Source organism: Amblyomma maculatum, chromosome 10 (genome assembly GCF_055883805.1).
Source record: "Amblyomma maculatum isolate TAMU_Amacu chromosome 10, ASM5588380v1, whole genome shotgun sequence".
NCBI classification, from domain to species: Eukaryota; Metazoa; Arthropoda; class Arachnida; order Ixodida; family Ixodidae; genus Amblyomma; species Amblyomma maculatum.
The window spans coordinates 72,746,427-72,760,742 of NC_139353.1; the positions used below are offsets into that span (position 1 = coordinate 72,746,427).

The 14,316-nt window shown below is 43.1% G+C and overlaps 1 protein-coding gene across 1 annotated transcript in view; it reads left to right on the forward strand.

Moving 5' to 3' along the window:
• LOC146176786 (neprilysin-1-like) overlaps positions 1-13,265 on the forward strand; it is a 76,852-nt gene extending 63,587 nt beyond the window's left edge. Inside the window, exons 17-19 of the mRNA XM_084581388.1 lie at positions 11,359-11,460; positions 11,581-11,657; positions 12,915-13,265. Coding sequence (XP_084437514.1) covers positions 11,359-11,460; positions 11,581-11,657; positions 12,915-13,014 — 279 coding nt within the window. The 3' untranslated portion in view covers positions 13,015-13,265. The remainder of the gene's footprint in view (positions 1-11,358; positions 11,461-11,580; positions 11,658-12,914) is intronic.
• Positions 13,266-14,316: the final 1,051 nt, after the last annotated feature.

The window sequence follows — 14,316 nt, forward strand, 5'->3', positions numbered from 1 at the left end:
GCATAGCGCACACGCATGCACACATGGGTCCCCACAGGTGCCCCGCCCGCACATGCACTCGATTGCACATTGCGATGACATATTTCCGGATGGGTCTTGGCAGGCTAAACGCCGGAAGCCTCCACTGCCAACTTACACCATAATTATTGATGACCATTAAAATAAAGGCGAAGTACCAGTCGCACTTTTACTGTGGACGCCTTCCTGTGCCGTAGGGCAAGGCAGGACGATGGGCGTGAAAGAAGTAAGAGAAAAAGAGGTGCCATAGTGGAAGGCTGTGAAGTAGTTTCGACCTCCAGGGAATATTGAGCGTGCAGCCACGGCCCATCACACGGGCGCCTCTTCCTTTCGTCAGCATCAAAATGCATCCATTGGCGGTGGGGTTCGAGCCCGGGTACTTCGGCACAGTAGATCGGCATCTTGACCACCGCCTAATCGCGGCGGAGCACCAGTGTGCACAATTTTGCGCAAAATGTCCACCCCTTCGAGTGATGGCCCTGCGTCTGCGGCAGCGGCGTTAGCGATTCCGCACGAATCTGGCGAAACGTAATAAAACGTAATACGATTGATTCTGCTCAATGTAGAAAATTGTGTGATCGCTACCAACGCTCAGCTGATGGATTATTGTTCGTGCCATAAGGGTGTCATCCGTTTGAAACCCATTGGAGGAGCGTGGTTGTTTTAGGCGGGAAATCGCTCGGTTGAAAAGCAGTCAAAATATGCAGACAGGGTGGTAGAAAATAAAAATTGGCAGTGACTTAGCTTGGCTGCGGCAGGATATACGTAGCGAGAGCTTCTTTGTTCTTGTTTTGCATATTGGCGAGCCTATTGTGAGATTATGTTGATTAGCAATAAAAAGACATTGGGTGCCACACATCATTGTTTTGTTTCATGCCGGGGAAGGATGACGGCTTGGTGATCACGCTGCCGTTGCGATTGATTGTATGCAGAATCTTGAATGTACAGATCACTTTTATATACCAGATCAATGGCAGTCAGCCACCGTATGGTTCAGACGTTGGGATTCATGCGAAATTAAAGCCGAATTTTTGTTTCATATGACGACGAAACTAGACCTCCTCCCTGTTGAAGTCTCTTAAAGTCACGCGCAACTCTGGAAACGTCCCGTAATCTGGCTCACAGGTTAAAACCTAGATTAATCTGGGTTCGACAGATGGATCCGGCACCACGAAACTCCTTGTATGACAATGCCACCCTCCACAAGTCTAACCCAGCAGGCTTCTACATTGTTCACTGCGATTTAAGTCAGATGACTGAGAGCAGCGACACCTTTTGTCATGTAGGTGGAGACTCTGACTTTCTTACTGAAGCGAAAAGCTTCACTACGAGCAGTAAGGTTGAAAGTTGGGCGAGCTGAATCTTGTTCATTTTGAAGGTAGCCGGGACGTTGTTTGGTTTGGTTTGTGGGGTTTAACGTCCCAAAGCAACTCAGGCTATGAGAGACGGCGTAGTGGAGGACTCCGGAAATTTCGACTGCCTGGGGTCCTTTGACGTGCAGGTTGTGTAGATCTACGGCTAAAGGAACATGAAAAGTCGTTGTCAGGGTCAAATTCCTCGCATTTGGTTGACCATTGCCAGGGATGTCAAGATTATAAACCGGATTATAAGCCGGAGTGCAAGCCTGTGTGCATGAAAAAAAGTGTAAACCCCTCTATGAGGAAGCAGAAATATTCTCAAGTCATAACGAAGGACTTCAGCGGGAAATCACGGAGGCTTTTTACATACCAAGACAAGGGAGTACATGCATAAGCACACCGTCGATTGCTCTAACACAAAAAGAACTGGAATATCTAGATCACACATGTAACTAATCTCTCCCGTCACTTCCTTTACCTTTTTTGGTAACTTGTTTGTTTTCGTGACTATGTGGTTATTTGCTTTCGCATCTTATCTTAATTTATAAGCACCCACGCCAGCTGTATGGTGCCCTGCACTTTTCCTTTACTTGATGCTATCACATTTCTTTTCTTCTGTTTTAGTTTCGTGCGATGGGTATTCCGTGTTTTTCAATAAGAAGTTGCGAAAAAGCACTCGTGTTACGTCCTTCTACTTCTTGGTCATCGTTTTTTGCGCTACCTTCAAAATGAAGTTCACTACGAGGGTCAGAATCGAGCTTCGCGTATGCCGTATGCCGTGGCGTCACGGCCAAGGCCAGCTGCGCAGCCCCCTCGCCAAGCTCTGCCGGCATTGCCTCGCAGCGTTCAAGAAGTGTGCGACTCCTCCTCATTAAAAAAAAAGTCTCCATCCGGCAATGGAACCTCCATACCTTGGATTCCCAGCCGAGCAATTCACCGCTGTGCCACGTCTGGTTTTTTTTGTTTTTCTGACATGGTTGTTATGCACGTGGTTATGCAGAGAAATGGTTATGTACAGATACCATTTACAAAGTGCTCAGCGGTTGCTGAGCTGCACAAAAAAACACAACTAAAAGGCAGGCAAAGATAACCACCGTGTCACCAGCGGAATGCAGTCAAGTTGAAAGTTATCTTCATAAATGTTCTTCAGTTGTAGCATCATTCTGCTAAAATGGAGTCTAAGTGGAACAACCGGTTCTGTGTTGCGATCCAACATGGGTGTCTTCCACACGCTATGAAGTCCAATAAGGAAAGACATGTCATATGGTTTGTAATCAGATTGCGTAACAGCAAGATACCGCACACTGTACAAATCTAGAACAAAGTCTTTGTTTAGAGTTCTTTCAACACGTCCGAAAAGAGAATTGCGTCTTTGCGATTAATGAAACCGTGCGTAATTTTTTCAGGCACATCATACAGACGGCACTTTACAGAAGATGCAAAAATATTTTTCCTTTTGAGCTATGTGTTAACAGGTAGAGCTTCGGTGTGTAATTTAAAGAAAAATGTTTCGTACAATGAGAAATCTGGATTGTGCGCGCAACCTCTTTAGCACACCATGACCCTTAAGACCAAATCATAGACAACGATACAGTGGTGGCGGAAAAAGTATTGCTATCAACACCTTGTAAAGACTTTTGCTCGAAACAGAATATAAGTACTCATTCGAGAACCGTACTGTCAAAGACCGCACCGAAGCATAAATTTTCTGCATAAATTCTAGTATCTGTGGGTGGTCCGCAAAATCTGAAGAAACCACTAAGTCGGGAAGCAGATTCATGAAATTAACTTACAGGAATGCTCTAATAATCGAGTGTGAACAATCACGAAAAAAAAAGGTGCGGGCAACTAACTACCTCACAAACCGGTGTAGTAAGCCGAGCCCACCGCACAAATAGGTCTGAATGGTTATCACTTCGAATGGGTTCAAAATGTGCTGACCAAATAAACGTCGCAAATATTCGGTGAAAACGCTGGATGTAATGTCTAGCACGGTGGAGGACCTGAAGCACGTAAAAAATGTTTTGTCTACAGGAACATGTTGCAGACCTTAGCCCGACCGTAGATTGAAAGCCGATAGGGGACAAATGTATTAGCATAACGCTGGACGTCTGAAACTCACTCTTTCCAGTAATTTGCACTTGACTTAATTGCATGCACTGAAACGTCCAGATATTTACGGTTCACGCATGCCCCTCCTGGATATAGGGGCGGTGTTGAGCCACACGAACTAAACCTAAGGCCAGAACTCTTGGAATGATTCACCTGAGCACCAGAAACAATGCCGAATTGTTCTATGCTGGATATAAAGTTTTCATGTTTGGTTTGTCAGTGCAGAAAAACGCAAGATCATCCGCATAGGCAAGCACTTTAACCTTATTTCCAAGGAGAGAGAAGCCACTGATACTACTATACGTAAAACACTCAAAGCGGCTCCAAGTAAAGAGCAAAAAGCAGCGAAGACATCGGACAGCCTTGCTTCACAGAAGAGTTGATTGGTACGGGGCTTGATAGGTGGCCGTTTGCTATCAGGCGAGTCGAACAATTCCTGTAGCAAAGTTGCACCCCTTCAGTACTTCAGAACCAACGTTCGCTCGTTCTAGAAGAGAAAACAGGAAAGAATGACGAACTCGATAAAATGGTTTTACGAGGTCGACCTAAATAAAAGCAGCCTGATCATTCGAGGACTGTACGCGCAATATGTACAATACTGTGAATGACACGGCTCCTCAAGCTGCACGTCTGGTGAGCGCCAATGTGAACCGACATTGCGAACTGTAGGTAATTTTATAAAGTTTTGGCGACAATCTTGTAATTCACAAAAGCAAGTGTGATTAGTCTATTATAGCCTTCCACTGAGCGTAATTTTTCTTCATCAGTATTCTTTGGAATTTACACTGTGTGACATTTTGTAAATGTCTCGGGAAGGGCCTCTACACCAAAACTCATCACTAACACCTCTAGAAGGATAGGAGCAAGAAGAGTTTTAAAAGCTTTGTAAAATTCAGAGGAAATGCAATCAGGACCAGGCGTTTTTGAGGGAGGTAACTAATCAATTGCTACTTCAACCTCCTGCTGCGTGAGAGATACTAATTACAGAGCAATCATTTTCTGATAAAGGGGTCACCAGGGATGAGAAACTTGAGATAACGTCAGAATATCTCACAGGACGAGTGCCACTCAACAACATCGAATAATAATCCAAGAATACGGACATAACGTCACTCTACTCGTAACCAATGTGCCATTACGCATTGATCCCGGACTCAGCTTTGCAGACATAATCACTTTCATTAAGCAAAGCTTGCCGTGTCGGGCGTTCGCAGTGTTAAACACGATTGGCACGAGATCGAATTAGGCACCCCAGTATCGTTCCGCATCATGCCTTTGTAATTCACTTTTTACACCAGCAATTTCATTTATATGTGAGCCAGGGGATTGACATTCTAGTTCATACTGGTTGCACAAGCTGTTAAGTTCCTGCTCCTGATGTTTCCGGTATAAATATTCAATTGCACCAAGCTCAATTGATATCACACGTACTTTCTGCTTGAACATTTACCAAGTGGCAAACAAGGGCAGACTTCCTGAAAAACATGATTGGAGCTGTGTGCGTACACGATTGATAAATTCTTGGTAGTTTACCAGCGATGAGTTTAACTTCCAAAGTTTCCACTGTCAAGCTCGGGGTCGTGAAGCGCTCTTCATAATTCCGCTTGTCTACCATGGGGATGATAGCGAGATTCCTCGAGTGACAGATACTGCGATTGGCGCACAATTTGAAAGTATCAAAGTCTAAAAAAGTTGTCACTCAATTAGAGTGACGTCAAGGATGTATCTTGATTCTAATATGTGTTGGTCGTCTCAAATTGACCACTTATTAAAGCGAATGCGTTCCCTTTCTGTGCAGCTGTATCGTATAAAATACACTGCACCTGTAAAGTTGCGTCAGACTGTGTATAAATCTTTGGGAGAATCTATGCTTAGATACGGCATTTCTGTCTATGGATCATGTGCGCCCTGTAAGATTAGGAAGGTTGATAAGTTGTTGTGCAGAATCTCCACTAATTTGCTGTATGGAACTGCTTATGAGAAGGCTGACTACAACACCAGGATGGTTGAAGCAGGTGTTAGTCCCCTGCATGACTTGTACGTGCAAGTGGTAATTCTAAGAAATTACTTTTCAAACCAGTTCAAACAACCAGATAAAAAACCAGAGTCCCTTAGGCACATAGCACGTTACAAGGTACCAAGGGTTTATACCAATTATGGCAAAAAAACACGACAGTTTTATATTCCTTACTATTTCAACAAACTACCAGCACATGTGTTGGGTTGCGATTCTATGAAGGCTACTAAATCTGCACTGAAAGCGTGGATTGCAGGTCGCGAAGAAAGCTATCAAGCTTCTTTGTAATTTATGTTCGTTTTTTTTTTTTTTCTTTTTTGCCGATTTCATTACGTTTATTGACTACAGGTTTGAGTGTCTTTTAGCTATTGATTGTACTGAGAAAACTATATATGCATTGTACCAGTTTTTGTTTGTTTTTCTTTTTTGACTGACTGTGTACTATCAGCGTTTTTATATTGAATGCATACCGCTGTGACTGCCGTTGCCCGCCCACAAGCGCTTGCGCTTCTGCGGGCACCCGATATTTTTTGCATGTATATTTCTCGCAATAAAGTTCATGTATGTATGTGTGTATGTATATGTATGTGACGTCCTTCATCGGTCGTCCGCTATGAGGACCAAGCGAGAACGAGTGCGCTCCAACGCCGCCGGGCGGCGCTTCTTGCTTTCTGCGAGCAGATGCTGCGCCTTTCCTTTCATGTAAAAGAATTATAGAACGCCGGTGAAAGACGCGCTCGACAGGAATTCCAAGGAGAGTTTAGCTGCTGACGAACGGCAGAAAAGACTGGAGAAATTAACATCTTCTTATCCTGAGGTAGTCACCGCTTTTCGCTACGTATATCCAGGCATAGTAGAGCTAAGCCATCTTAAACTTTATTTAGGTGAAGTCTACTGGCATCACCAAAACATTTATACTGCGGGCCTTTTCATCCTCTTCTGTCGGAGTTGTTGCTTCCCCTTGATCTTTCCAAGGCTCCATCTAAGCTCCTATGCGCAGCCTTTTAAGCTCTGCATCCTGGCGTTTCAGCTTGGCGAGATGTCCTCTCTGTTCAGGAGTCTCTGTTGCTCGCTCGGCCATTCGGTATTACGCTTGCCCTGCTAAATGGCGATTTGAGGGCGAAACATACTGGATTCGAGGAATTGCGAGTCCCCTGTCGATACCACCGCCACTTCATTCTCCACACAAAACGACCGTGCTGCGACCGCCATGTCTCGCCACGTTTGTGCACGCTTTTACGCATTCGCACTTATGCAGCTGACACGACACGTGGCATCCACGTGTGGGTGCGCACTGTAGTGAAGCTATAATTTCACGCCACTCGCACGTGCTCCTCCTGTGCGCGGCTCATTCAACACATTCCAGAGCGGTTCTGCAGCTAAATGCTCCACTAATAGTCGAATGTAGCTCTGGCTACAAAACTGCGACTTCTAAACTATTGCTCTGGCTACAAAACTGCGACTTCTAAACTATTGTAGTTTCTGGGCTAAATTCTTATTGAGAATAAGATAAAATACTTCTTGGATTTCTAACTGTTATTTACGAAAACAATATATAGAATATGTGACATATAATGACAATCGAAAAATGTTTTTTTGAAGTCATCAGATTTGTACGAAAATTCATAAAATAACTGGCGATTGATCTCATCCTGCATATTCAGCTTTAGAATTTAGGCACAAAAGGTACTACATCGTCATGATTTTGAAACTGATAGGTTTTTAAACTGACGCTTAATTATTCATTATGACAGCAGTAACTTTTTCTCTGTGCTGAGGTGACTAAACTTAGAATGTTTTCAATAACAGAACTATAAGCCATCGAGAAAACTTTATTGAACATCATGCAGCAGTTCAAAAGTTGAACATTTGCCCAGCATGAGTAGGCTACGTAACTCGGAAAGGAATGCGTCTGTAATTTTCGCCAAATGGCATCCTGTGCCTTTGTGAAGAAATTGTACCCTAAAAGGTATAAGATACGTGTTTGACGGAACTGTAGTGGGATTTCCTGATAGGAAATAATGCAGTCCTTAGCTGACCACATGAGAGATTGTCCCGTCGTCGGGCTGATGAGCCTTCAGTCGAAATTGTGGGCAGCCTCATTGCCAGGCAGGGCGGAATGTGCTGGTGTATTGATTAGCTATATGGGAAAGTGAGTTGTTAGAGAGCTAACCAGCAATTTGAGTGCTATAGGGGATATCCTACCTTTGCTGCAATTCTTTATTGCGGTTTTCGTGTCACTAATTATATGAAGGCTGAGGTTGAGCTTATCGCGAGGGTGATCGCAGTCAGCTGCGCTTCCTCCGGATCATTAGCAATGACCGAAGCGGCCGTGAGCTGTTGACCCTGATAATTTAGGGTCACAATCGGGAAGGCGTTGCGGTCCGCGTGTTCGGTTGTATCGACACAGACCGTGTCGTGTTTCAACTGGCATTGCTTGTCTAGGGCTATGGCTTTTTCAGCTCGCCTGCCTGAAGCAACTTGAGGGTGCATATTCTTCAGGAGAGGTAGGACTTTCTAGTTCGCGGGATCATCGCATATGGCACTTTGTCCTGGCTTATTGCGAGGTACAAATTTAAAAGGGCTTCAAGGATAAAGAGTCCTGTGAGTGTGTGGGTTAGCCGTTCGTAATGAGAGCTGAGGTGGGCCTCTACCAGCTCGCTAAGAGCATTTGTAGACTCGGAGGGCACTGAAGCTCTGCGTGGAAGTATTTATACGATAGGCCAAGTGCGGACTTGAATGCCCATCTGATCAGGCAATCAACACGGTGTTTTGCTACGCTAAGTTTGAAGTATGCTAGCATATAGGTAATGCTAGTCATCACAAAACCTTGGTCCACGCGGATGAGATCAGTGTCCGTCATACCAGAATACCGGTTAGCGATTGGACGTGTGATAAGCACTGCCTGAGACACTGGTCTTGAGGCGGTTGTTCAGGAGCCCTCCTCTACGGCGCCTTTCATAGCCTTATTTGCTTTGGGAAGTTAAACCAAACCTATTCATTCTGAGCATTTTTATACACTTGAGACCATTTTCTATTTAAAATATGGTTTTTATTTTTCATTACCACGTTACCACCTGTCACACACTACGTAACCATAAATAGCTACAACCACAAATTATCATGACACTATTTTGTTTACGGAACCACCAATCACTTGCGATGCCGGTTCTGAGAGCTAAACCTTCGCAGAGGAGTTTCCGGCCGATCGACGTTTATAATTGTTTGCTTGATGACAACTGCTTTAGAGGAAAGCAAAGTCGCAACATATCTCAGAAATATTCCATAGACGCCTGCTGTAAGGTAAAGAAGGAAGATAGAATTGAAACAGGAAATAGAGAAATAAGAGTGGTTGTGGAGGCCCAACGAGTATTTGGACATCCTGGTGTTCTTTAACTTGCACTGACATCGCACAGCACACACACTTTGTTTTGCCTCCATCAAAACGCAGCCTCTGATGGCTCAGCATTTTTGGGACTCCGCCGCGGTGGCTAGTGATTGAGTTGCCAGACTGTTTACCGTCGCACCCAAATTTGAACCGGAGCACCGGCAGCTCCGCTTCAATGCATGCGAAATGGAGCGGCAACCTTGCTCTGTGCGATGTCAGTGAACGTCACGGACCCACAGGAGGTCGCAATTATCCCTTAGCACTCTACGACAACTCATTCTTTTAAATTATTGCACTCCCGCCCTCCTCCCTTAGCTTAACGAGCGTCAGATGTCAACAAACAGTGTATGACAGATGCCGCGCCTTTCGTTTGCTGTACACCAATCATTGTTCATATTTCTTGAAAGTTCCGCAGCTCTGGTTCAGCGGTAAAGACGCTCAACATTTGAACACAAGTACCTGGGCTCGAACCCCCCCACCCTACAGGCGGCAGCGTTTCTATGGAAGCGAAACGCAGACGCGTCCGCGTACCGTGTTATGTGAGCAAACATTAAAGATCCCCCAGGTGCTCGAAAAAAGAGAACGTTAGAACAAATTTGATTCTAGGTCTTAAATTCTGGCTCCAGCTTTTACATGTTGAAAGAACGAGTCTTTTGATAGCACCCGTACTGGTCCGCCTACCACAGGCCCCCGAAGTTCGCACCGAATCACAGGTTTTGAGGGCCAAAGGTCGTCTGTGCGGATGCTTCGCACAAAAAGGATTCAGCTGAAAAACAATTATGTGTGACATATGGTTTCAATTCCCATGACATTACTCAGAACTCTAAAATAATTGCTCACTGACACCCACCCAAGCGCAGTCATAGGGCTACTAAGGAAAGGATCCCCAGATCAGGACGAATTTTTTTTTACCTACAAAGTTTCGTATGGCTGCGCTTGGGTGGGTGTCAAGGAGTAATTATTCACTTATTACAAATCTATTCCACTTTGGAGGATTCCTTTAAATAGTCGACCAACCTCATCCTTCTTGTCCTTCGCTTCGCCCTCGCATAGCTGAGCCCCGACAAGTTTCTCGAATTATAAAGTCGCTTGAAAGTTTGAGGCGACACTGGTTCATATTAACCAGCCCAGATTTAAAGCATTACGTGCTTTACTATGCGATCGAGCAGCAATGTATGCAGCCTGCTTGCTTTGACAAAAACAGTACGTGTATGAATTCTGGACGCGTATGAACGCATTTAGGGAGCAGTTAGGGATAAGGGTAGATGGAGAATACCTCAGTAATTTGCGATTTGCTGATGACATTGCCTTGCTAAGCAACTCGGGGGATGAACTGCAAATAATGATTGATGACCTAGACAGAAAAAGTAGAAAGGTAGGCTTGAAAATCAATATGCAGAAGACTAAGGTAATGTTCAACAGCCTCGGGAAGGAACAGCAGTTTACATTAGGTAGCGAAATACGTGAAGTAGTAGGCGAATATGTCTACTTAGGACAGGTAGTAACCGCAGATCCGGACCATGAAAAGGAAATAACAAGAAGAATAAGATTGGGATGGAGCGCATTTGGCAAGCACTCGCAGATTATGACCAGCAGCTTACCGGTATCGCTCAAGAGGAAAGTATACAACAGTTGCATCTTGCCTGTACTCACCTATGGGGCTGAAACGTGGAGGCTAACCAAGAGAGTTCTACTTAAGTTGAGGACAACCCAGAGGGCTATGGAACGAAAAATGGTAGGGGTAACATTAAGAGATAGAAAGCGTGCAGAGTGGGTCAGAGAAATAACTCAAGTTACCGATATTCTAGTGGAAATTAAGACGAAGAAATGGACATGGGCAGGACATGTAGAGCGAAGAGAGGATAACCGATGGTCGCTGAGGGTAACAAACTGGATTTCAAGGGAAGGAAAGCGTAGCAGGGGGCGGCAGAAAGTTAGGTGGGCGGATGAGATTAAGAAGTTCGCAGGGGTCAAGTGGATGCAGCTAACACAGAACCGGGTTAAGTGGAGAAATATGGGAGAGGCCTTCGCCCTGCAGTGGGTATAATCAGGCTGATGATGATGATGATGAACGCATGTATGTATGTATGTATGTATGTATGTATGTATGTATGTATGTATGTATGTATGTATGTATGTATGTATGTATGTATGTATGTATGTATGTATGTATGTATGTATGTATGTATGTATGTATGTATGTATGTATGTATGTATGTATGTATGTATGTATGTATGTATGTATGTATGTATGTATGTATGTATGTATGTATGTATGTATGTATGTATGTATGTATGTATGTATGTATGTATGTATGTATGTATGTATGTATGTATGTATGTATGTATGTATGTATGTGTCCATAAGGATAGATATGCATGCATAAGTATACCTGATTTGTGATCTTAGTCTCAAGCACTAACATTTAAGTTGTCATATAACACGTCATGTGAACCTCTTGCAGGCGTTTGACAAGCTACTGGAAGAGCAATGTGAGAACGACACCCGCTTATGGGGCCTGGAGAACATAACTGCGAAACAGCTATTCTTCATTGGACACGCAATGGTACATATATTTTCTCAGGCCGAAGTTTCTTCGAGTAGCATTATCACACAGTGACTGTACTGATTATTTTTAGAATGAAATGATGAGGCTTGTATAACATGGGATTGCCTGCCTGCGCAGGTATGGTGCAGCAACAGCCGCCCAGAGTACGTCAAGCAGCAGATCCAGTACGATCCGCACAGCCCAAGTCAATATAGGTAAGGCTCTGCTGCTCTATTGCGAAATGCCGGCACGTGAGGGGACATACAGTAAGCACATCTAAAACTTTGTGAGTGCATCCGTCTATAGTATGCTACCCCCTTATCCGACATATGAAATATTTCTCTAGTTGGCTGTAATACACGCAACTGTGAAAATAATGACATATTCCCTTCACGTCTGGGTAATAACAGATGCAACTAGACGCACATAATTTAAAGGCTGTCTTTTTTTCTCGCAAACCTTGCACAATTATTTTTGCAGAGGGTCACTGACTAGTTCGCGTTTTCCCGGACATCTTCTAGCAATAATTTACTAGGCAGTGCAAATAAGCATTACAGGAGAGTATAACTGCAGTCAAATGTTAAGGTACTTGTGACCGGTATAGCTGTTACCTAGGACGAAGGGATTCCGCCGGACAACAGTGTATTTTGTCTTGACCAGTGTATGTAATGTCTTCAGTCAGTGATTCCAGAAGCATTTGGAGACACTGTACAATCTAAAACAAGGCAAGGAATCGCTATTTCTCAAAAAAGAAATCATTTCGCTCAAACTTCTTCCTAACCTTTTCCATCTGTCCATCCGTCATCGACCAATCTTAGCTATATACATGTCTACTGATCTTTTTATTCACCTTGTTACTTATCACCCACCAGCCCGTTGACCTGTATGAGGTAACAAAAAGAGATTCTATCCAGAAGTGTATTAGAAACGAATGCTGCGTCTGCCCCGATACATTCATATCTTTTCACCTCATAGGACAATCAGTGCTGGAGTATTGCGTTAATGTTTGCAATTCGTTCTTGAAACCTCTTTGTTCCCCACAATACAGTCCCTGCATTTGAGCGAGTTTTCTTTGGCACTGAAAAAGTAATTCAGAAAAGGAAGAAATGCAGTTTCTATATCTCTTTAAAAATACACGCAATACTCTGCTTGAGAAGTTCCACTTTAACTCAACCACTCATCGTGACTTGAAATAATGCTTAGTGGGATATCGGCGCTGGCGGAGACAATAAGTGCAATCTCCGTTCTGTTTGTCAATTAATTATTGTTTTGCTTTTACATCATGATTTCGTGATCCTTTCTTTGCTTCGCCTATCTTAAATTGCTCCTCTTTTACTTGTATTCCATCAAGATGATTCTAAAGGTTGAAACGCCATGTAAATTTTAACCAGCAGCACTATATCTGTACACAATGCACTACTGTTGAACGTAACAAGTGCTGAGGTGCTGAAATATTTTGTTATTTATTCTAGAGTCAACGTACCAATGCAAAACTTGCAAGCATTCAGCAAGATCTTTGGCTGCTCATCTAATTCGACGATGAACCCGAAGGACCGATGCACTCTCTGGTGAAGCTGGCTCACAGACGAGCAGAACAAAGTACTACAGCTCAACAAAAGTCATGGAAATCCTCATTTGTGCAAACATAATTTCGTTCGGTGTGTGTGGTTATTTTGTCAATCGTTTTTGTCCCGTCGATTGTGCTGTGGCTACATAAAAATCAGTTGCATAGACTCTGACATGAAAAAAAGTGTAATGCTATTTATTCGGTGTTATTTTAATCTAAGCTGACGAAGCCAGAAGAAGAAATGTAAGAATACGCAAGGGTCATATATATATATATATATATATATATATATATATATATATATATATATATATATATATATATATATATATATTTATATATATATATTATAGAGCAAACACTTCGTAGGGTGTTGAAAATGTATATATTACGTTCAAATAAGGCAACGTTTCGAGCTTTGATTTAGTGTATTTATAATTTTCCTCATTGGACGGACTGAAGTGTAATCAAGATCATGTGCAGAAAAAATCTTTCATAATTTTCACGTCCGCTTCGTTTCGTTTACGTGGTCTAACGCCTCGAAGAATCTCAAGCTGTTTGGTCGGCGTAGTGGAGGGTTTCGAAAATTCGACCACCTGTCGCTCTTTATCCTGCCCTCCTATCGCACAGTAAGCTAATGGCTTCCATTTTTTCTCCATCGAAACTCGGCCGCCGCGGAAAGGATTGAATCCTCGTCCTCAAGTTCAACAATCGAACGCCCAGACTAAAGAGACGACGCGGGGGTTATGACTGCTTTAATTTAAACTGGTGGGGTTCGGGATAAAATAGAGAGCCTATTTTACTATTTCATTTAAATATGGCTTAGTGGAGCTACTACTAGGTGCACCAGACGTAAGCAAATGTCTGTTAAACTGGTTCGCTAATGATTTACCGCTGTGAACTACACCATCCACGACAAAATCATGGTTAAGCGTCAATTTGCGGGCAAATTTTTGAATTTCACTAGGCCTAAAGCTTTTTAAGCTAAGTAGCATACAAAAGCAAACTTCATACATTACGACACACAGGTTATGAATAAATAACCACCTAACTTATTTCTCGGTTCTCCTATGTATTCTAAATGTTATTCGATATTTATGGTCTTAATAAACGTATTGAACAATTCCTTTAGGATGTTCATCATCACTTAAATTTCTTCTTAATTCAAGATTTTCGAAATTTTTTTTGTTTTTCTGAATATTTGTATGCACGGAAGCCTCACCATACTATTTACTGACTAATAATAAATCATATGGGTCCTTGCTATTGTCAGCATTTAAAATAACTTCCGAACTTTCACGGCCCAA